This window comes from Chroicocephalus ridibundus, chromosome 3, assembly GCF_963924245.1.
Source record: "Chroicocephalus ridibundus chromosome 3, bChrRid1.1, whole genome shotgun sequence".
In the NCBI taxonomy this organism is placed as follows: Eukaryota; Metazoa; Chordata; class Aves; order Charadriiformes; family Laridae; genus Chroicocephalus; species Chroicocephalus ridibundus.
In genome coordinates, this window is record NC_086286.1 from 79,770,377 (window position 1) to 79,794,421 (window position 24,045).

The 24,045-nt window shown below is 44.5% G+C and overlaps 1 protein-coding gene and 1 long non-coding RNA gene across 3 annotated transcripts in view; one reads left to right on the forward strand and one right to left on the reverse strand.

Moving 5' to 3' along the window:
* SOBP (sine oculis binding protein homolog) overlaps window positions 1–18,182 on the reverse strand; it is a 121,675-nt gene extending 103,493 nt beyond the window's left edge. For both annotated transcript variants that reach the window (XM_063329844.1, XM_063329843.1), the window contains exons 1-3: window positions 17,644–18,182; window positions 8,148–8,286; window positions 6,060–6,245 (exon numbers count right to left, since the gene is read on the reverse strand). In XM_063329844.1, the coding sequence (XP_063185914.1) occupies window positions 6,060–6,245; window positions 8,148–8,286; window positions 17,644–17,739 (421 nt within the window). In that variant the 5' untranslated portion in view covers window positions 17,740–18,182. The remainder of the gene's footprint in view (window positions 1–6,059; window positions 6,246–8,147; window positions 8,287–17,643) is intronic.
* On the forward strand, window positions 17,580–23,163 carry LOC134513332 (uncharacterized). Its single transcript, XR_010070382.1, has 3 exons — window positions 17,580–17,676; window positions 19,006–19,116; window positions 19,281–23,163. It is a non-coding gene; the product is annotated as an uncharacterized LOC134513332 (long non-coding RNA).
* Window positions 23,164–24,045: the final 882 nt, after the last annotated feature.

Genomic DNA, 24,045 nt, shown 5'->3' on the forward strand with positions numbered 1-24,045 from the left:
GCTTAATCCCACGTTGCACCAAGTTACTCGTGTGCACTTATACTTACAAAAAAAAAAAAATCCCGTAAACTTTAAAGTTATGTTAAGCTGTAACACAGAAAATCACTCATTCCTTTCTATAAAATATCTAATAACTCGGTTTAATATTTGAATACAACATTTCGTTGCCAGCTTATGTCACAGACCTATCTTACAAGGTACTCAGTCATAGAAATGCTTCTGTTCCTCCTTTAAGACATTTTGCCTCACCAGACACAGTTCCTCCAGCCCATTCCTCCTTCACTTTCACAAGTTTCTGATAACTTTTGGTACAACCCCAATCATTATCGTTTGGAAACCACCGAACCAAACATCACATAGAGGCACTGATCTGCATGACGGAGGATTTAAATCCCTTTTGCTTTCCCAAATGTGCTCGTTATCTTGTGAAAACCCTGGGAGGGAGCATTAGTTTTCCCCTTGTACTTCTTTCCCCCTTGGAAAGCTCAGTCAACAGCACGGTGTCAACCCCTCTGCCTCCCCTTCCACCGCATCCCCCGACAGCGACCTCCCCTCACAGTACAGCACGGCAGGGAGCTGGGTCTTGTTTGGGGTGCTCAGATCGGCCGATGTAGCCTGTGCATCACTCGTACACAGAAGGAGGCGGGAAAGGGAAAGGTTTTGCCGACACCCATGCTCAAAGGCTAGACCAACCAGCAGCTGTACCACCCCTACCGAGGCGCTGCCACGGGGATCACAAGAGAAAGTAAACCAAAGAGCACTCTTAGGGAAAAAAAAAAAAGGGGGGGGGGGGGGAACTGAGACACCATAGCCTCCAGCAGGTGCAGGGGGAAGGAGGCAGCATGTTCTCACCTGCATTGAAAGAATTTTTTGCATTCTTCTTTGACTACCCTTGATTTTAGCCCTCCTTCATCCCATCTAACAACAGCCGTCCAAACTTGTCTGAGCGAAAGGGCAGAGTCACCCTAAGTGCCCTCTCAGATTTACTCTATCACTAAGGGCTGCAGAATAACAGTTAGGATAGTTTCATGCTGCATACTATGGCCATACAACCTGCACAACTGCGGTGGGATTTTTATTTCTAGATCACTCCTGGCTATTGCTTTTCTGTTCCTGGCTACTTCTATGTAATTTTTTAACTTAAAAAAAAAAATACTTAACTTTACGTTGCTGTGTAGAAAAAAAGAATGTTCTAACACCAAGCAGAACTAATCTTAGTATCAGTTTGTCGCAACAGGTTGCACCCGAGACAAACCCTGAAGATCACTCAGAATCTTATGCTGACACTAAACGTAGCTACCAGCCTGCTGGGCAAGGATGGTTATCAGCCACAAAGAGACAAGTACGCCAACTCTCTGGAGGCCACACTGACTTCTTATTTGCTTCCAGATGCAGGTCGGATGGCTGATGTTGACTGACAAAGCCCCTTTTGATTTGGGCACTGCCTGATCACGGTCTGTCTGCCTAGTGGTGCAGGTGAGTGGAGCGCTCTGGCAAACAGTCCCCAGGATCCCAAAGAGGGATCCTTTTTCGGGAGGCTTCCCATGACTGGATTTAGTATCCTCCACTGACGTGCTGTTCACAGAATCACAGAATGGTAAGGGTTGGAAGGGACCTCTGGAGATCATCTAGTCCAACCCCCCTGCCAGAGCAGGGTCACCCAGAGCAGGTTGCACAGGAACGCATCCAGGCGGGTTTGGAATGTCTCCAGAGATGGAGACTCCACCACCTCTCTGGGCAGCCTGTTCCAGTGCTCTGCTACCAGAATCTGTAGACGGTCAGGGCACCACACAGGGTCCATGTGTTTAAGTCACTTTTTCGGATGTAATTTTGAGGTACGGCAAGGAGAGAGTGCCTTTATTGGAGCCATTTATATTTGGCCATGTAGCTGTCTAATGTTTTCCAGGATTGCATACGGAAATTTTTACCTAATATTTCATTTGACTAAAACAGAAAGCTGAACAGCTTGGAGATAAAATTTTAGTCAGACTGCTCAAAATTACTTGGTTTTCGAAAGAAGAAAAACACTTTAGTGTAAAATAAGCATGAGGGGGAAAAAAGGTAATTTTGTTAACTGTTCAAAGAGTTAGCCTGTTCAACACAAAATATGAATGCAGATAGGACACTGTTCAAAGTTTTCCAGCATGCTCAAGGGAGACCTAATCTGCTGAAATCTTCAATGACTGCTTTCTAGACATAGTTCAGGACCAGTACTCCTTCCTCCTCCTTCTCGAGCTGGTAGCTGTTTCTGATACCAAGTATTATATCTGCATCCCTGGAAATCCTGTTTCCCTTGGCTTCCTGACTCTGTCTTCTCCCAGTGCTTTTTCTGCCTCTGTGTCATGGTTTTGGCCGGATTGGCCAAGCAGAACGACAGATGGCCCTCCCCCCCTCTCTCCTCAGAGAGGAGAAGAGGAGATAAGGAGATTTACGAGTTTAGAAAAAGAACTAAACTACTTTAATGAAAATAATAATAAATAAGAGAATAGTAAATAATAATAGGATAATAACAATTAAAGAAAAAAAAAGTATACAATATATACAAAACCGTATCCAGCTCCCAGGATGATGATCGCGTCACCAGCAGACACAGGGAAAGTCCCAGACTGGAGTCAGCGATGGACAGGAGCTGAATTCCGGAACTAGAGTCAGGAATGCTCGGATCGGTATCAAAGGCAGACAAACAGACAGGGTCCTCCTCAGACGTCAGCCACTGAAGAAAAAGTGAGCCAGAGCAGCCTTGCCCCTTTGATCCCTCAGCTTTTAAACTGAGCGTGATGCAGATGGGATGGAATACCCCGTTGGTCAGTTTTGGGTCACCTGTCCCGTCTGCTCCTCCCTGCAGGTGGGACCCCTCTATGCTTCTCCGCTTCCGACCCTCTAACGGGGCAAACAGCGAAGCGAGCTGACCTTGGTTGTTATAGCAATAAGTATGAGCAAGAGCCTCTGTGCATACCATTCCTTGGTACAATCAGGTCTTATCACTCTGGGAGTGAAGAGTTTCTGAACAATTTGCTGTTAATTTCAGACTTCAGTCAGTTAGAAGAGGCCCAGCTAAAAAGTGAAATTACAAATCAGAAAATTGGTTCTGTTTTACCTCAAACCAGGACATTCCACCCCTTATTCCATACTGCACATTGCAGAGTGTCCTTCCTACTTCTCCCTTCAGGTTTCTGTGAGCATCCCCCATGCCCTGCTCTTTCTCTTCTCCCTCTTATCTGCATAGAATCTTATCTGCAAAAATTATTCAACTTATAATTCATTGTGATTGTTTCTTGGATCTGCTTATGCTCTCCAGACCATTGCTCTCCTGTCCAAAGGAACACCTCAGCCTGTCTCTCTGACACTTCTTCACTGGCACTGACCCTTCAGTTCAAGATCAATACAGCAAGAATTAAAGTCTTAATAATTTCTCCCTGAGTGCTCACTCCATATTATTTGTTCAATATCAGCAGACCGCACCATCATCTTTCCTGTCCTTCAGGTTCATGATCTAGATATCGTTTTCATCTATGGGCACTCTCTTTTGAGCTATATTTAAATCTTGTAGATTCTTCTCCTGTACGATATCTAAAAGCTTTCCCTACCCATGCACAAAGTCTGGACTCATCCCGCTTCTCAGCATCTCAGTCACTGCAGCCTGGTTTTCTCTCTGGCCTGTAATGTAGCCTTGTCCTACACACATCTATTCAAAATGTGCTGCAAAGGTCCCTTTCTCTGCCCACGATTTTAACCTTGAAGCTTTCTCTTGGACTCTTTCTGCCTCTCCCACCCTGTCCCCTTTCTTCATTTATTAACTCAAACAAATGTAAGCTGCTTTTGTTCTTGTGGCAGGTCAGTCATAGCCTCTCTCTCCCCCATGTTGAGAATGTTGACTTTAAGCTTTAGCAATTAATGATGTAAATCTTTTTCATTTGCCTGATCAACTCAAAGAAGTACCTTTGTGCTTTTTCCAAAGTCACCCCCTGTGCCTGTGAGGGGCTCCGAGAAAACATCCCCAGAGTTACTCTCGTCTGGTTTTGCATGACTCTGAAGTTTCCTACTTTGATGTAGTGCCCACAAAACGGTGTCAAAGTGCAGTGCCAAGACCACTGCCTTGCACGCTGGCTCTCCTGGCTCCTTTGTACTCCCTTTTCTACTTGTATTCACCAGTTGTTTCTTGCCAGGCTCTTTGGGGTGATCATGACTAGGGCACCTACGCCCTAAGATAAAACAGAACAATTACTACCGATGCTTATTGCAAATCCCACAATTGTTCTCCTCCCCCTCCGGTCCTCCTAAACTTTGCTCCCTAAAACAAAGATAAATATGCTCATTCGCTCAGAAGTTATGGTAACCTAGCATTCAATTACTGATCATGGGATAAAGTCAGAGGAGGCAGAGATTATGCGTTCGTATCCCCTGTATGAGTGAAACAACTACTATGAATTATTGAAGTAAAAATCTAAACTTGGAAAATACTTCCAAAAAGCCTTCTCTGCACATTACCCTTAGCAGTGCATTTGAACATAGGACCACACGTGGTAGGTGGACGGGCAAAGAACAGAAGGCAGTTGACTTGGCCAAGGTTCCCCCGTGTCCACTTAACTACTGTTGTGGTAATTTGTTTTTCTACTTCATAGTTCCATCTCCTCCTGCTTGTTTGATGTCATAAAAATCCAGCAACTGTGGCAGTTTGCACAATGCATGTTATAGCCTTGTGTTCGTGTACCACAAATTCAGCATTCTGGATTCATTCATGACTCAGATTGGAGGAGAAAATAGCTTGGGATGGCACAAGCCCTTGATTAAAGCTTTAGGGCCAAATCAACAACAGCTGAGGATCCAGCCCATATGGCCCGAGATCTTTAGCTGTGTAAAGGCTGCAGGAATGGGCCCAAATAGCTTTGGTAATTAGCAAATATCGTATAAAATAGATGAAAAGTCTTTGGCAGGGAATGCGTATTGAGTAACATTTGAAAATTATTCATAGCATATTAGTATATTTCTTTAGAGATAAAACTCAATGGCACAAAAATAATTTGGGAGGGGCAACTGTGGTCTCTCGCATGACTGTCAACAGGCAAACAATTTGTTGGACCAATCGGTATTTTGCAGTTACCTTTAGTCAATGCAACGGAGGGCAGAGGTGACCATCTAACACCTGGGATCTGATCCTACAAGCTGTTCTGCCTCTGCAGAAGTGTCCTCACATCCCATGAGGACTCTAGCCAAGCTGCCCCCCTCTGTGAGGAGAGCTCTCGTTCTTGGGTAGGTATTGGAGGTCACCCTGTACTCCCCAGTGCCTCGGTGACCCAAGAGCACCCAGAACAACACCCAGGGACATCCATGGAAGCAGGACTGAGCCTGCTGCTATCTACATTGACCAATTATCGCACCGTATACAGCAGTAAGCAATAACACAGCAATTCATCACCCTGGTGTAGCCGTAAGAGTTACTTTCACAGATTATGGTAAGCAGCACACAGTGTGGAATAAATCATTTTTCACGCAAACTCTGAGGAATGGCATGTTATAAAATCACTCCTGATAAAAATCTAATGAAAATGTAAAACATCTCAGTACAGTCTCCTGGGTAGAGTCAAGATCATATTAAACCCTCAAGAGACAACGGTCAGGGATTTCAATGAGAATCAAGAGACAGTTTTCCCAGGATAAGCTTGTTAACCTGATATAAAGATATGATATTGATTTGATAGCTTTGTCTCCTTTGCTGTTTCCTTCGTGGAGCCTATTTTTAACTTAATCATCTTCCGTTAATTTATTTAAAGGCTTTATTCATCAAAACAAAAACTTTTTTTTTTTTTTCCAAAAAGCAGAGGTTGTTGAAGTGCTGAGAGTATAATCCAGCTCACAGAGTGTCACAAGCAGCACAGGTCTGTTGTCATCGCATTTGCAGAGGTTTTTCAAGAATAGTCACTCTCCCATGGTTTTAAAGTTCCCTGTGACCAGTTTTTAAAGATTTTGAAATCAGCTCTCTTACAAAGACATCATAATCTAGCAATCTCAGGACACACGTCTATGACAGATACCACTTTTAAATGTTCATTAGGATTTACCTGCTGGTGGCTTTATGAAAGGTGGTGGAATTAATGGGACAATAATAGGTACATTCCCGTGATCCTTCGACCCTGCTGGTGAGTCTGAAAGTCCATTTCCTGTGGCAAGCCCTGGGTAGCCTGGGTTTATATTGTACGGTGAAATAACACTGTCCTCAGGTAATTTTGGTTTTGGCAAAGAATTTTCTGTAAAACACAAAGAACACATTGTACAGTATGACAAATATCTTTCTTAAATGCCCCTACGTACTTTCACCAATCTGTTCATTAAATTACTTACCCTAATACAAGAAGAGTGCACAACCCTCTCCAGATATTTTCCCTTTAAGAAAATGGATACTTTCCAATATTCTGCAGAAATGCTCCGTTTTAATAAATCAAACTCACACAAACTCACACTAAAAAAATTATCCTCTTTTTTTTTTTTTAAGGTGAGATTATTTTGTCATACATATTCTTAGTGCGCCTGATTTAATCAGTGATAGCCTATTCACATCCTTCATTTCCACTGTTTGCATGGTCATCACACTCAGTGTACTGTGACTTCACCAATGCAAGAAGCATAAACTGAAAAATGAAAGAATTCCTAATTCTCTGTCAGTAAGTGGAGGAGTAGTAGTCATGGAAAGGATTTAAAGAAAGGAATAAAATATTGACATTACAGCAAAGCGTGCATGAAATGATGACAGTTATTATTCTAATTCTTTAATCCCAAATCACCTCAGGATTCTTAATTGTGTGAATTTCTCTAATGCACCTCAGTCAGCTATGGGGCAGGACTTAATTCTTAGTATTCCCTCTCCTCCCATCTCTCAGAAAAAGAAACACACTTTTTTCCCTCCCACAGACTGCATACACCAAAAGTTTCTACCTGGCACGGGTATTCGACATCTTTGTTTGGTACATAAAACATATGGTTTGTATCATGTGTCTACAAAAAAAATTATGTCACAAATTTCATCAGGCATAGACTGGAGCCACAAATCATTCAATAAAAGATCTATTTATTAAAACATGAATGAATTAATCGCGTTACTGCACAGGAACAAGTTTCTTCAAAGATGGCTTAATGACACTGCATTTTCAATGAAAAATAAATATTGATCACCAATGTCACTATAGAGCTAACAAGCTGCAAACATTCAATTTTAACACGATTAGGTTGTTTCACCTTACCTCTAAGTTTTCTACCTTTTTTCTAGCCTTCAGAACCGGCCTCTCTGGTATCAGCACTCGTTGCAGCACTCACTGAATACAGTGCTGCTGCTGGCCATCAGAAAGAAAACCCAAACACTGCTGGCCACAAACGCAGTGAAAAGTGGCAGTCCAAAATTGTAAAAGCAGCTGCAATTTCCTCTTTTTCCCTCGCTGTTGAGGGACTCTTGTCGGATAAGTCAAGATGCAGCAATCTCCTACTCTTCGCTTCGCTCTGATCACGAGTCCCTACCCATTCGCTTGGCTGAGGAGTCAGAAGGCAGCAACTGAACGGCGGGACAAAAAGACCGGGTCCCATCCTTCACATTTTTAATTATCTCATACTACAGTACACAAAGATCCAGCAGCGTCCCAAACAAATTCCACACCCCTGGGGAACTTCTCCAGCACTTGCAGCAGACACTAGAGTACAAACATCCCTGAGGAGCCTTTTGTGAACATTCACGCCGAATCCCACGCGCGTTGTGCATATTCCAGCTCAAAATCTTTCAGCATTTAAAAAAGCCATAGCCCAAAAAGTCTTAGTTTTGAAAACAAAAGGGTTCCCTAAAGCCACACAGCTAGGAAAGTGCTCTCTCTTTTTTTTTCCAGTTGTGAGCAGTTTATTGGTACCACAGGTACGTGACTTTCTGCTGACTCACAAAAGGCATTATTTGTGAAGACGGATTACTAAGTGCCTACTAACAGCAATTTTATTAAGTGATTTTCCTCGTACTCTATTGGATTCCTCGTACTAGAAGGGACTCTCCGATATTTTTATTTAAACCAACCACGGAGCAAGCAGCAGAACACGCTTCCCAGTCCACGCCAATTCAGGCAGGTTGAGATATTAATCCTTCTTTGCGCGAACACAGAAACATTAAGTCTCATTACCTTTGAGAACAGAAATGTGCTGGCGGCTTTCCCCGTCTGCCGAGTAGTTCCTGAATTCAATATCTTCTCCATCTTTCAATTCAACCTTATCATAACCGTACCAGCCAAGGAGCTCATTCATAGTGTTTTCTGCAAAGTTCTGAAAGAGAAAAATTACCTACTTATTTATGTAATCAATAACCATTTGGAAGGAAGGGAGGACTGCATAAATCGAACCATATCTGTGCTACACGAGGAAGTGTCAGGTTTGGCCCACCTCCTCAAAGACTAATGTTCGTTTCATAAGTCAAGTGCATAAAGTGTAATGCATTTAAATCTCCGACTGGCACGTGTAATTATGACAGAGACTCATACATCTGTAATTTAAAGAAAATGAAAAGGAGAGATATTTATGACTTCTGCTCTGGCATTCAATGTCAGAAATATTTTAACGTACATTCGTCACACAAACTTGTCTGTGTTGCCATAAAATATTTAAGACCGCAGCAAGAGAATAACAGAAAACTAGGATATTTTTTTTCGACCGGCAGTTAATCAATCTTACTGCACTACAGTCTTTTCAGCTGGAGCAGGTCACTGACACAATTACAGTTCCTTGAGTTGCCCATGAACCAAATCAAATAAAATCACAGCGAAGATGTCTTTCCTCAGAGTTATAAGGCCTTGCACAGTCAAACCACTTAAAGAACTCTTCACCGTGAAAGCATTTTGCCATAACGCTTCAGACAAACACCTCTTACATTTGTTTAAGAAAACCTTTCTCAGTTTTGCCATATTTATTTTCAGACCGATTTCCAAGCAGCCGTGTGGTTACATTTTATGTTTGTATGGAAACACAAAATATGGAACATGACTGTCGTAACTCTGAAATTCTATTAAAAACACATCCTCCAGGTCATGTGGCAAAAATATTTCTGTAGAAAACGCTCATTACTGGGCCAGGAGATTTAGCGGAGCAAGTTAAGAAATCTGCAGCCAGGCAACAAAGCTTTCTGAAACCAAATAGTGCCATGGAGCTCTAGGGCTTACGGATTTAGGAAACTACCAAAGGAAACCAGCTAATGAATTATTGCGATGGCAAAGATCAGTTTAAAGTAGTATGACAACTATAAAATGAAACGAAAAAGCCACACACAAAGCCTTTCCATTTGGTCTCCGCAGTTTTTTTATTATCGCTCTTTTAAAACAAATTCCAAACTTCATTTTCCTGTAAGATCTTGACATCTAAAATAACGTTCCTGATAAGCACCGTCTTCTGGGACTCCGGCTACCAGCGAAGGAATCAGGAGAATACAACACCAATTCAAAACAAATGGTACGTGTCAAATTTGCAGGTTGCTAGATTTTGTCTAGTAACTGCTCTAGCTTAATTTTTGAGTGGGAGCAAGCCTAATGATAGAACACAGCAATTCTCCAGTCATTTAAATAAATAAATAAAATTAATCAGATGATAATTGCTTCTGAATTCAAAGCTACAGCAGGCACTCTGCCCCGGAACGTCAGAGAGCTGCACTGCTCCTGGCTCATTCATCACACCAGATTGCATAGGTGTTCCTGTCACTCAAGGAGCGCTGTAAAGCAGCTATAAGCAATAAACACAAGCAATTTATACTCCTCCAGGAGTATCCTCTGTGCAATTGTGCTACAAACACATGTTCCGGGAAAAGAAAAAAAAAACGAACAAACAAACAAAAAAAACAAAAAAAAAAACCAAAATGCCACAGCAGACCCTTGGAAGCACCAATTTCCCGCTGGTTTTTCCCCTTTCATTTTCACTTGACCTCCTGCTGGGAGTCTCAATGCCGTGGCTGTCGTCTGCAGCCCCGAATTGCCGGAAAAACATCGCATCATTCCCCCTCCACCTCTAGTGTCAGCACTACAAGTATAAAACCCCTTACATCTGAACTATGTCACTACTACAGCTTGCAACAGCGAGTACAAGGCAGCGTAATGTGGCTAATGCCTACATTCATTTCTAAAAATATATATTTCATCTCTCATTTGAATGATGCAGGGTCGTGTCTTAAATACTAGCAAAAATGGGACTTTTTTTTTAAAGTTTTTTGGTTTTTAGCTTTTTAGAAAATTTTCCTCACAGCGCTGAAAGTCCCCACGCACTAACCCTGTCTCTAAACCCGCGGCAATCCAACAAAGAAATGACCTGGAGATTGGGAGTGAAACCTCGCCACTGCAGCTCACCCAGAATGACCCAACAGGCCCATGGAGGCCTGAAGGCAAGCTCCACCAAATTCCCTTGCTTTGCCCAGTTTCAACTATGGAGACGCAGCCCTAGAGACTAATCTAGCAAGCTAGAGACCAAAGCCTTCCTGACTTAAACCCCAAGCAACCAAATTAATTGAGTAGCTCTAAATTTGCCTCCTGTGGATGCTTTGTGTTTTATTTGCACTGTTGATCAACTCAGGCAATGAGTAATTTCTAATTACTCATCAAGGAATACGCAAGCAAGGCTGTATATATGTTTGTTTTTTCCTGGAAATTCACACATGTATATGTCTCCTCAGATTCCAAAGTGATGACTGGGTTTGTAACAGCACAAAGTTTAAGTACCTTTCAAGCCTCGTTTTACCACCCATGATGAGTGATGCACAAAAACGAACCGTAGTAATGACAAAAAAATACATTTGATTCTGAAATTACTCAAAATAGAGACTTGACTCTTTTAAAAAATAATTAAAAATCACTAGGGTCTTTGCTATTAACTTCAATGAGAGTAGAATGAGGTCGCATACTAGCAGCAGCACAAGTAAGCGCAGTGATTTCTCAACAAGGATGCTCGGATGAAATAAACAATTAAGCCATTCTCCTTCATAATTTATCTTACGTATTACAATGATGGTGATCACTCTTAATACTATTCTCCCAGTGGCTAACAGCCAGGGCTTCATTACACAGCACATTGTACACGACAAACCAAGAGGATGATCCCATCCTCAACAAGCTGACAGTCAAAGCTGAGAAATGTTTCCTTCCACGCTAACTCTCTCACGTAGACGGGTGTCCACAGAACTACAACATCACCTTCCCTCACATTCCTGACTACAATACTCGTTTGCAGCTATGTCTAACACCCTGTCCATCGAGATGATGGTCACACACGTCATGCGCTTGCTGAAGCTGCAGCCCTAGAGCTGACCACTATTATTTCGTTGTTTCCATGTGTTCTTCCTTCTTTCCTTTTCAATGGTAGGCCCAGTCTATGTGGATTCAAGATAGGTAACAAGATGAGATATGTAAAGACCAGGGCGGCAGCAATAGTCAAAATAGAACTGGTGAGATGAGAGGAGGCAATTTGTCTCTGTGTGAATGCGGGGGGAAAAAAGGGAAAAAAAGCCCAGTTCTTGATGGAGTTAAGGAAAGGAAGCAAGCCAATTAATATATAACCTGTACATGCCGAGCAGAAGCTCACTGAAGGATGTACAAACTTCAAAGGCTTAGAGAAAAGAAAGGTGATGATTGTAATCATGGTGGTTGAGAAAAAAAGAACGCAGGATCTGATGCTGGACCAGAAGAGCAGAAGCAGCAGTGATGAAGCAGGCTAGAGAGGAATCAGCTGAACTGAGAGACAATGGGCCTGCCAAAGCCCAGGGAGAAAACAAGCGTGGGTGACCAGATGGAGGATGTGCAAGGAGCTGCAATTCCAAGCTTTTGCAGGAACAGGCCAGCAGAGGCACCACACTAGGCCACTCCTACTTTCAGACCCATTCCTCAAAAGCACGTGGAGGGTCTGCAGGATGGCGCGGCTGCCACCCCATCCCCACAGCCCTGCCGGAGGGCTGGCATGACATGAAAGACCAGCGCACTGGGGAAAACCTTGCCCATCATCAACAAAACCCCAAGTCAGCAATCACACTGCCAAGCTGGGACCCTGGAGCCCAGAGCGAAACCCACTGAACACAAAAGGAGTCCCGCAGGGATCCATGGATTTCATTGTGAAATTACAGCACCGACGCGAACGTCATGCTGACGGGCAGTCAACGCTCAGTCCCTCGCAGGGAAACCAAGAGACGGAGCCCCGGTGCTGCTCAGGGCATGGGCCAGCGTCGGAGCTGAGAAGACAAGCACAGAAATTCTGTGCTCACATCACCATGCCAAGCTCTTGTGCATGCACCAGGCAGCCAAGGTCCCAAGGTTGTGGCGGAAAACACCGACAACCTTTTCAGCAACCTCTTCAGACTGCGCCCAGGCAGTGGGTTGACATCCCACCGGAGCCAAATCTCCTGCGCTCCTCCAGCGGCGCATCATGGCAGCGGCCTGACCATGGCAGCACAACCAGCTCATCCTTGCCAAGGAAACCGGCCCCAAAACGCTCCGGTGGCCCCAGTCACACAGCACCGCCAAAGCCCTCCCTTACTCATAGATGGCAAGTCTTTCGTCGCCCCCTGCTAAGTCCCAAACCACTTATCACCACGGCAGGGCAATGTGTAATTTGCATGTTTTAACTGTATGATTTCTCTATTCTTGTACTATACAGAAATATCCTCTCTTCTGGAAGAGCCAGGATAACTAACTAACTATTATGCTCGTTGGTATTTTGACTTGAATTTGCTTCCTATTCATGGCAAAGATGAAGAAGAGTGTGTTGACTCGCCAGACTGTGGTTTCTCTCCTTTGTGAAACTGACTTATACACTAGGCAGTAAAAATATAATCACTTTTATTCCCGCTTTAGGATTCATTTCATCGTAACAGTACACCTACAGCTTGATTTCTTACATTGCAATGCATCATTTTCCCAAATCTTCACTAATTAATACATACTGAAGCTAAGCCACGCTTCTCCTTCCATCTTAGACCTCTTGCCTTTCCTTCTTTACAAACCTTATTCACAGGGGGCAAGGCCTGGCTTCACCGAACGAGGCCTGGCAAACACGGAGGCAGGAAACGCAGGGGAGAACAAGTCTGTCAGACTCATTTTCTTGTAGGTTTTACTGCTGAATGTTTATTTCAGATCTGGGAGGAAGCACGGTGGCTCCATTCCATTTCCTTGCCTGCATAACCTACTCGGTGCAGAGCCCCACAAATTCACTTTTCGCTTTCACCGCACCGAGGAAACAGAAATGTTTCTATAGCCACAATACAAACTTCGATTTCTTTTATTTTTTTTATTTTTTTTACCAGCCCTCACTTTCTTTGCTCATTTATGTTGTCGCCATATTGAATTTTATGGTTAGACCTTTAGGCTATCAGAAAGCAAAATTTCTTGATGCTTTCATTTCCTTCATCCTCCCACGTACATACACGTTTGGTTCTGTAACAGCCAGGTGGTTTGGGGAAGCGCTATTTCTACGACGCAGAGGCAGGTGAGGCGCCCTGCGCCGACAACACAACTCCCTTGTGCAGCCATCCCACAAAACCCCTTCCATGCAGACTCTGCAAAAAAAGAACCCCAAAAACCCAACCCCACCTTGGTCTCCTGAAATAGTACAATTGATAAAGCCTGTCTGCTTTTCCACTTTCCCAAAGACATTTTTCGCTTTTCAGGAGAGAAGGGAGGAGTTTCCTTGGAATCTTCCGAGCGCTCCGAGCGCTCTGGCTCACTCCAGGCGCAGCGCCGCTACGCCTGCTTCACCGCTTTCCTCCTTCCGACAGTAGTACTTTTAAATGCCAAATGGGGAATATTAAAACACTAAACTGAAAGATCTTCTGATGAGTTTACTATTAAACTATAACAGATGGGGCTGTCTTAAGCTCTAGGCATCGGGAACGAAGCCCAATTTTAGATACAAATTAGTTATCGAGAATATTTATAGATGGTAAACTCCTTGGGCACACGGAGCAGCCCTGTGAAATTACAGCACAAATTAATTGCTCGCCTTTCAACTGACAGAGACGTGCGGATACATTGCCTTGTTTGTGCAGGAGAACTTCCAGTACCATCCATACTGGATGCAACTTCATTGCACAACACCTAGCTGCTCCTGAGGAGCGGGATGGCAAAGGGAAATAAGCTGTGGAGGGATGGATGGGGAAGCCATCACCGCGCCTTGACGAGCAGTTTCATCAATTAAACCGTAAAAAACGTTTCAGCCTTATAATAGCATCGGGTTCCCTGATTACAGTAGCTTTGGATCTCTTCGGTGTTCTGTTATTCACCAGCGAGTGAGAAACGGCACTGCGCTGAGCAAGGTGAACAGTGCTACCCCCTGGAAATAAAAACGGTAAGTATCATCTGAAGGAGGAAGGGGGACAAAAGAAAACAATAATCAGAAAAAAGAAAGAGAGGCTGTAAAGGTCACAGTGAAACAAAACAATTCCTCCTGAATATATTTTTTCATTGAAATGTAATACGAGAAAACTGTGCAGAGTCATGTACTTTTTGCACACAACATTGTTTCAAATTAAAATTTGTTATAACCCTCATGTACATTAGGTTAGCGATAACAAAAATGTAACTTAATATCTGGCATAAGGAAAGAGCAAGCAACCTGAATATCCATCCGGTCACTTTAAAACCGAGCTGTGACGCTACTGTCGGAAGACAAGGAGCCAAGGAGTTAGGTGTTGTGATCCTTCTCGAGTAAATATCTGGCTGTATCAAACAGCAAATCTTGAAGGAAGTCTCTGTGATGAGGTAATTTTATTGCTCATTCATAGTGCCCTGCATTTGCTGTACTTAAAATAGACACTTGTACCAATGGCCTTTTTATTACCCGAAAGAAAAAAAAAAAAAAAAAAAAAAAAGAAAATCACATATACACCAGTCCTTTTTCTTTCTGCTAGCAAAGGGAGGCAATTTGATCCAATGTGGGCTGAAACCTGAGTAGGTCACTGTACACCATGATAAAATTCCCTAATCCCTGAGCCAAATTTCCCTGAGGGGGCCCTCCTACTTCTCCTTCACTTTCCAAGCTGACTTTTCCATTCCCTCTCTCGTCTTTTCCTCCCCTTCATCTCTTTCATTTCCCCTACCTTAAAGCCTTGATATCTGATCTGCTGCTGATACTCGGGTTACAGTTTTTACAGCTTAGGCTGTCTATTGCTGTATACATTCCTTTCTTTCTGCTCCGCCGTGATTACTTACCAGAGCTTATTTTACACTGGTCCAGATGAAAGCAGTTCAGATGAAGGGAAACAGTCAGTCTGTTTGAACATTACAGATATGAACCCACACAAGGGCACATTGTGCTCCCTCTGTCATTTCCCTGCAAACATTTTGCACAGTGTAACCAATTTGTTACATTATTGTATTCCTCGGGTTTACCAAGAACAGCTAGACATCTTAATTCATCAGCAAAGAAAACCAGTAAGCGACCGCCGCAGGATTTTAAAACTTCCTCAACAAGTCAAAAATTCAAACCACTTTTTTTCCCCCCCCCCCCGCCCCCCCCTTTTTCTGCTTCTTGGATGATAGCACCCAACCGTCCTGCTAAAAACGCCGTCTCCCAGCACAGCACATATAGCACACTTTACATCGAAAGGTGGCCTGCATTTTGTGAAAGGTTCTGCCATCAGCTATCTTGCTCTCGACCACAAATCACATCGGTTCAAAACACTGTTTCTACGCGCCTTTCATTTTTAAGTCAGCTGAAATCTTGAGGTTTCCAACCTTAAGCAGCTACCCGTGGTTAAAAAAAGAGAAACTCTCTACGTGAAGGTTAACGCCAGTGCTTAATACCAAAGCATTAGTTTAAAATTGTGTAATTTTTCTCCTTCACACAATGTTGTTTTTGTTTCTTCCTCACCCTTTCAGACAAACATCTGTTATACTGTAGAAGAACAACTATCTCCCAAACCGCTGAGTGTGCCTGCAGCCAAAGTAAACAAAACAAACCCAGAGGATCCAGCACAGTCAGCCTTTATATCCAGCCAGGATAACATTTCACATGTTTTGATTAAAATTAGCTAATTTGTAATTCTAGAACCTATGAAACTTAAAAGCTGCAATCCATATAGATCGCATTAGGCGATGCTCTGAGGGGCCAATGCCCTGTACTACAGACCTCCGCAGTCCTCAAAACTATGTGGGATTACAATGAGCAATGACTCTTACTCTCCGGTGCCTGCACAGAGCCCTCTCCCGAAATAGGATGTGTCATATATCTCGCAAAGAATAATACCGCTCCTCGGGACTCGAAACTGGTACGATTTGTTCCTGAAGAGATGCACCGACACATTACTTTGTGCGTTCCCCTAATACTACTCTTGTCCACATTTCCAGTTGATGTGCACGCAGGACTGTGTACACGCTCATCGCGCAGGCAGCAGGAGCCACAACGCCTGCCTTAGGCAGGAAAGGGCACCTAACCCAAATGAGTGGTGTGCGAAAGAGGGGAGAGGGGAGGGGATTGTGCATTCCCGTTTAATTTTACACAGGGAGATCAATGCTCCGGAAAGCAGAGATATTTTCACTAGGCAGCATGCATATTTATATACTTGCCTATATAGTATACATACTATGCGACTCCAGGCAGTCCTCCACTTACAATCAGCCTTTTAATAAATGACATATTCAACTTAAATGACAGCAGCTTTATCTCATAACCAGACTATACCGTTTTAGTCACTTTATCCGCGCATTAAACAACAACAACAGCAAGTTCAACCGACGTCTCGCAATACATTGTTCCCAACTTTGGGGAATTAGAGACGTAAAACAAACAGACGCAGAACAGACGTGGAAAACCGGCGCAAAAAATAGGACCGGTCAAGCCTGGAGCAGCGACCTAATGATAAAAGACGTCCCGAAATAACGGGGGGTTTTTGTGCGATCGCAGCCATCCTAACATCTGGAGCGGCCGCCTCAAGCGCTACCTCCAGAGCACAGCTGGATTGGCACCGCTCCCTATCAGGCAGGACAGCCCTCCCTCCGCAGGATAAATACACTTCCATCCGTCCCCGGGGCAGCCCCCGGGACGGCCACCTTTTCAGCATCGCCTCCGCCGCCGCCACGGGCTGGGAAGCGGGGCAGGGAAAGCAGAGGAGGAGGCGAGAGGGGGAAGGAGAGACGAGGGGTCTCCGCGCTGTAAGTGCGAGGACGATGCGCGGCTCAGCCCCTAACATTTCACTTTGACAATTTAATTACACAGTTGCAGCCGGCTACTGGGAAGAAAAAAAAAAAAAAAAAAAGAAAAAAAAGGAGCGAAAGGCAGTGTTTAAAAGAGGTCCCTTTCTTTCCTAACTTTAGGGCTTCCCAGCTACCTGAGGGGATGGCTATACAAAGAATAAAAAAATCATAATAATTAAAAAAAAAAGGCTCATCACTGTCACCCAAGGAGCTTAAAAGCCCAACGAGGGAGAGTTGTTTGTTTGGTTTTTTTTAAATAAATAAATCAAAGCTGGTCAATGAACAGGATTTGCAGCCTGTGAATTCGTCTCTGTTTTCAGCCCAGGAGGCGGAGTTGAGACACATTCAGTGCATCCTACAAAAAAAAAAAAAATGACAAGAGATCCTTTCTTATTTCATTTCCATGCACGGAGGCGGGGGGGGTCGGGGGGGGGGGAAGCCCCCCTCTCCCTTCCCCATCACAGGCACCTACCTTCATCTCCTCGTTGATCTCCCGCTTCACCGGGTGAGCCGGCTTCCTGCTCCTTTTATTTTCGGGAGGTCTCCCTTCTTTCTCCATTTCTGCCATTTTTTGCGCCGACTTGGTGGTGGTGGTGGTGGAGATGAAATGGCTGCTGGTGCTCTTGGGGGGGCCGGGAGGGGCGCGGGGGGGGGGTGGCGGCGGCGGCGGCTCTCAGTGGTGGCAGGCGGCGCCGCGGAGGGCCCGGGGGGAGCGCGGCGGTGGCGGTGGCGGCGGCGGGCGGGCGGGGGTCGCGGGCGGGCAGGGGCGCGGGTGCCCCGGCGAGTCAGCCATCTTCTGCCTCGCCGCCGGCCTGCATGGGAGCGGCGGGGCGGCGGGGCGAGCGGGCGGGCGAGCGGGCGAGGAGGCAGCGCGGAGCGAGCCGGCCCCGCGCCTGCTGTGGCGCTGCTGGCGGGCTGCCGCGGAGGGGGCGGCGGAGGGAAGGGGGGGCCGGCCTCGGCCCGCCGGCGGGCGGGGCTTGCCGGCACCGAATCGGCCGCCGCTGCCCGCCATGGGAGCCCGGGGAGGCGGGGGGGGGGGGAGACGCGGCGGCGAGCACCGGGCGGAGCGGAGGGGAGGGGGCGGCGCGCACCCGCCCCCGCCCACACCCGGGATGGGGGAGGGGGGGACGTGTGTGTCCCCCCCCACGCATACGCGGGGGGTCGGCCCCGCCTGTCCGTTCCCCCCCCCACCCCCCGCACCGGGGTGCCGTCGCCGTGTCCCCCTGCGTGGCCGGCCCGGTGGCCCCGCCACCCCCCACCGCCCCCCAGCGCTGCCGTCCCGTCCCCGCCGCAGTCAGCCGGGGCTCTCCGGCCCCTTTCTTTCCGAGGTGTGATTGCTCCTGTTTTTTTCCCCTTTATCTGCGCCTGGGAAGGGAGGATGAATGGTTTGGTGGGACGAGGTGCTGGATTACAGTACACACTGCGGGGGGATACATTGATTATTCCTGGGTTGTGCTTTCCTGCTCCCTGGCAGTCCCTAATTACCCGATACAATACCGTGCGGTACGGGGGTGTCCATTGTTCCATTAGTCAAAATTGTAATTGTACGGGGCTTCTCATTATGACTGCAGTACACCTTAAAATTACACTTATTTTTAAAAAAAAACCCCGCAGTTGAAAGATAAACTGCTTTCCGTGTGGGTATGAGTAGGCTCCCCATAAAAATCTCTGTTTAGCCTGTCAAAGATAAGTTCGTTTTGCGTGCAACAATGTCTAATTTACATTCTCTGTTTCTGAAGCTTAAATCACTGACATTTTTTCAGTATGAAAAGTTGAGCAGAACTCCTTTTTGCTCGTTTTGTGACTAAAATGAGCCTTGCTCGCCTGCTTTCAGATGGCAGAGTGATTAGAGACACGGAGCGTATTCTCCCCTGTGGCATTGAAAATGGGAAGAAACTGGGATTTTGCACAGCCTTCGCCGTTAGAGCTAAGTGATCATCAAAAGGTGAGACAGCAACCAGACCTCAGTCTGGTAAAATCCTAGAGCCCATCTGCAGTGGTAAGGTCATGGCCGTGGTGAAGCAAAGGTGCTGCCGCTCCCCTTGCTGCCTGCAAGAATCGGGCAGATGTTGGAAAAAAAACAGATCTGATCTGGGTTTGTTTTCGCAGAGTGGCAGGACCTCGCGGAGACCCTGGAGAAGGCTCTGCCGGCAGCAAGGAGCTACAGGAGACAAGCCGCAGAAGGGGTCGTGCCGTGGGCTCGGTCTGTTCTGCGCACACCAGGAACACAAGGTCTGCCCTCAGACTCACCAGCAGCGAGCATGAGAAAGAACCGAGATTTACAGATATATTTTTTCTTGCCTGCAATATTTTAAAACACAGTGGATTCTGAAACTTGGGGGAAACTAACTTGTGACTCTACGGGTAACTTCCAAAGCATGGTGCTTAATAGGGAGGTTTCCTGCCTTCTGTGCCCCACCACCACCACCAGCAACCTCATCTCTATGTTTTGTTCACCATATTTTATTAAAAGCAAATCGGTATGGTTGATCTCTCATCAAGTACAGGAGATAATCCCAGAATCTCAATGCATTTTCTCACCCAGTAGGAATAAGACAGGCAATGCAAGGGGAAGTTGCTTATAAACACAATCTCACGTAGCCTTCGATCTCTTTGGAACCTTTGGCTGGAAAAAGCAAGCCAACCTCAGACAACTACTCTGCTTTGAATTGCCACCACCTTGCTGATACATGAAGTCGTTCTAATGAAAAAGGCAAAATTAATTCTTGCATTAGGGACATATCACAAGTTTCTCTGTAGAGCTGATAGCAAAGTTTTAATGAAAATATTTAGAACTTCTGCTAAACAGACTATTGCCTGAAATGGTTCTTCAGTGAAACATCTGAAGACTACTTCTCAACACTTACTATACGTATTGTAATAAATCTCTGTTTCTCTGCATAAACGTAATAGACTGAATTGATAATCTGACAAAAAGATGAATCCCGAACTCCCAACATAGATGGAATTTCTTTTAATATTGGAAGGGGCTTTGGAGAGGGTATCTGCAAGCCCAAATGGTGCAAGCTGTCTTCAGCAGGTTACAGCGAGAAGAACAAAAAGAACGTCTTCAGGATCAAATCTGTCATTCCAGTTTTCCTGACTAACGGCTGAAGGTTTCGTTGTAAATTGAAGCACTTCCCATCCCTCTCGCTGCCAATTCTGAACTCTGATCCTCGCTTCTTGGTCATCAAAAACAGTGGCTTTCAGTCAGGTTTTTTTTTCCAGTTGCACACTCCAAATACTTTTGAATGGAGATGTGAACTTATGCCTCCTGACAGTAGGCTCCCTTTTCTCAGCTAATTCTGGTAAACTCCTTAAAAACAGCCTACAGTCCCCCAGAACCTCGTCAACCACCAGATGAGAGCCATGTTCTTAAAGCATATCCTGTTTTTCTCAGTACCTAATACAGGCTTTGGATGGATACAAAAGTTCTACCTCTCTGTGTCCTAATAATATCTCTTCATCTGACAGCAGATTATGTCTGCATCTGTCACGATTCCTATTTTTCTAGAGCTGTTATTACCTTTACATATTGCATATTATTATACTACATATTCTTGGGAAGTTGTTCTTCTAGTGATAGCATATGGAGGACCATCAACTGTCAACACAGAAGTTCATGCATTTAGAGTGCTCAGACGTTATCTGACACACATTGTAGCTACTGAAATAAGTTTTGGAAACTGTCTAATTATTCCACTTGTTACTGGGGAGCGAATGACTAACAAAAAGGAACGCTTTCAGGTTTTAATGGTAGCTCGTGAACTTGTAAGGGGAGGCAGAATATCAGAATCTATGGAAGCCATGAATTTGTCAGTCACACAATGGCATTGATCTGAACGTCTCCAAAAAGTTACGAGAAAATAAATCTGGTATTTACATTGCAGAGACCCTAACATTAAATACATTTACTGAACTGTGACAGCACAAATTTCTTGTGTGAAAACCTGTATTTTTCGTAAAGAAACCTGATTCAGCAGTGCTCTATACGGATTCTGCAGACATCTTAAAAAGTTGAATACGGATGCCTGATTGGATCAACAGGGCTGCTCGCATTGGATCAACAGGGCTGCTCGCATTTATTCTACTAGGTACTGGGGTACATGGTATCAGTAAGCCATTTCCAGCCAAAGATGAAATCCTGGTCCTGTGGAAACAGTGAAGATTTGAGTTTAATGAGACCAAACTCCTTGAGAAATTTCCGAAGTGATTTTAAATCAATTTATTATACAGTGTGCATTGGAAAGCAAGAACACCATGTTCTAAAAGATCAAAAAAAAGAAAAAAAAAAGAAAGCAGGGTTTTCAAAATATGTTTCCATTCTCATTCAAGCAAAAATGAGATTTTTCAATCTGAGGGGAAAAAAAGTTTCATACTCCTTATTGTAACTCATCTCGAAAAGGAGTAGGAGCTGCATATGAGGCTCCCCATGATGAGTGCATGCTCTAACCACACTGCAACAGAGTAAGTCACTCCCTGTCTTGCCTGTCGAAGGGTTTGGGGTTGGGTTTTTTTCCTTTGCTCATTGGTTATTTTCAAAGTTGGGGAGAAAAAAGCCACATGGTCCATCTTTTGGTGGTTGCTAAGTCACCTGCAAGACTGAGGTTCAGGTCCCTGCTGTATCTGAATGACGGCAAGAACCTGAACTTTTCCTTCCATTGCCCAAGCACATGTTTTACACCTAAGGTGCTTTGCCAAGCTCCCTATTTTTGTTCTATCACAGTTTTGCATTTCCAGCTCTGAATTTGCGCTTGGATTTCTGCAAGCACAGTAATCTGGACCTCTGAAAAACAAATATTTTTCATAAAATAACAGGTGCAAATGAGTTGCCTAAAATAAATCACCCCAGGTTTAATTTATATTCTATTATTCATATTCCTATTTATTAGTATTTACATGTTTTAAAAGGGGGCCTATCCACTTACTGGAGTTGCTTTCTAGATAGCACAAAAGCAACACTTTGCTGTAAGTTCTTCAATTTGGTCTTTATTAATGTGTAACTCTCTTTAATATTATTATTGAGCTATTTCTTCTCATTATTGCCTACTGAAGAGGATTAGATAAACAAGCAGGCTTGATTTTCCAGCTGGTAATACGTAAGTGGGCACGATGGCTTCAAAGCGAAAGGCTTTAAAAGGCAACGGTATCAAACAAATGGTACTCTGTGGGCACACTGAAAATGATGGGATGGTTTTCCAGACCCAAAATTGGGACAACTGGGGTAATTACTGCAGAAGTTGTGCTACCCCGTGAGAGGTGGGAGGCGGGGGCTGAGGCCCTGCCACCCCCAGCCCTGGGGAGCATCCCTGTCCACGAGCATCCCTGTCCCGGGGAGCATCCCTGTCCCGGGGAGCATCCCTGTCCCGAAGCATCCCTGTCCTGGGGAGCATCCCTGTCCACGAGCATCCCTGTCCAGAAGCATCCCTGTCCCGAGAAGCATCCCTGACCATGAGCATCCCTGCCCCGGGGAGCATCCCTGTCCACGAGCATCCCTGCCTCGGGGAGCATCCCTGCCCGCCACAGCCCGGGTTGCCGCCGCGGCGGCTGCGGCGAGAGCTCCCCCTCCTGTTTCTCTCCTTCTCGGCACGGTGGGAAACGCATCATGGAACCTCGGATACCCAAATGTGTGCAAGTACAAGTCTGCGTGCCTTTATGCACGTATAAACACACATGTACACCCACACATGTAGGGAGAAAGCTGAAGGTAATAAGGGAGGCTCTTGTGGGTTTTTTCCAAATAACAGTCACAGATGTTGCAGGCCAAAGTAAAGATGCGGCTCTTAACTGGTTTCTTTTAATATTGACGATAATTTACCTTATTGTTCCCTGCTTGCCAAGACGTTGTCAGCTCTCCATCAGGTTGCTTAGTAATGCCAGTCAAGGTGGGAAACATATGTCTACGCAGTCTTTCACAAGCTAAACTATTCTCATTTCACCTGTATCCAAGGGGAAACCACAATAAACAGCAATTTAAATTCAGGTATTTGGTTTGATGAAGTGTTTAATTAAACAAAGAAATTCATTATATGTGTTCATAGAAAAGTACCATTACATTGATTTTTTAAATATTTCTTTTTCATTTGACTTGAAGTGGAAATGTTCCTTTGACTTTTTGTACGACATGCTAAGGCGATAGATTATTTATGCCATTAGAAGCAAATAAATGCACTGAATAATTAAAATATCAGCTCCCAATTTTTAATATATTTTTTTTTTTAGTACAGACAGCCATTTTCATACACATGGAAAACATGCATGTGAACTTCTCTCTTGCTTCAGTTCCACCCAATCCCCACTTCCACTTCAGTGATGTTATTCCACCCATACCTTTGAGAAGGCGTACATTCCACGCGTTCCTGAGCTTGGAGGAACGCCCGCAGCATTACTCACACACAGTAGTGTCTGTAGATTTCTTTCTGCTGTGGATACTAACCTCAATCCAGAGTTTCCTTAGATGATTAGAGGCTGTTCTGCAAAACGTCAAGAGGTAGCCTCTCCAAACCAGACACAGTATGGCAGTTGAAATGGGAGTAGTGGCGGCTTTCCAAATACGAAAGTCTGGAAATGCTTGGAGGTATTTTAATATTGATGAATATTTCAATTTTTGTGCCGCTTTAGGGTATCAGTGTCAAATCTGTACAGATTAATGGCAAGATAGAGCTTTAATACTGTTAATGTTTTTTAAAGTTCTGGCAAACAGAGAGAAACTTCATTTAAGTTATTAAATCATTAATTAATGATTGCTCTTCTTGCCTGAAACATCACATAATTTAATAAACAGAACAAAATGTTAGCTTGTTTCTGTGATTCTTTGTTAAATACTTCAAAGTTTTCTGTTAAAATGCCTTTTTGTTTCTTGTTTTATTTCTCA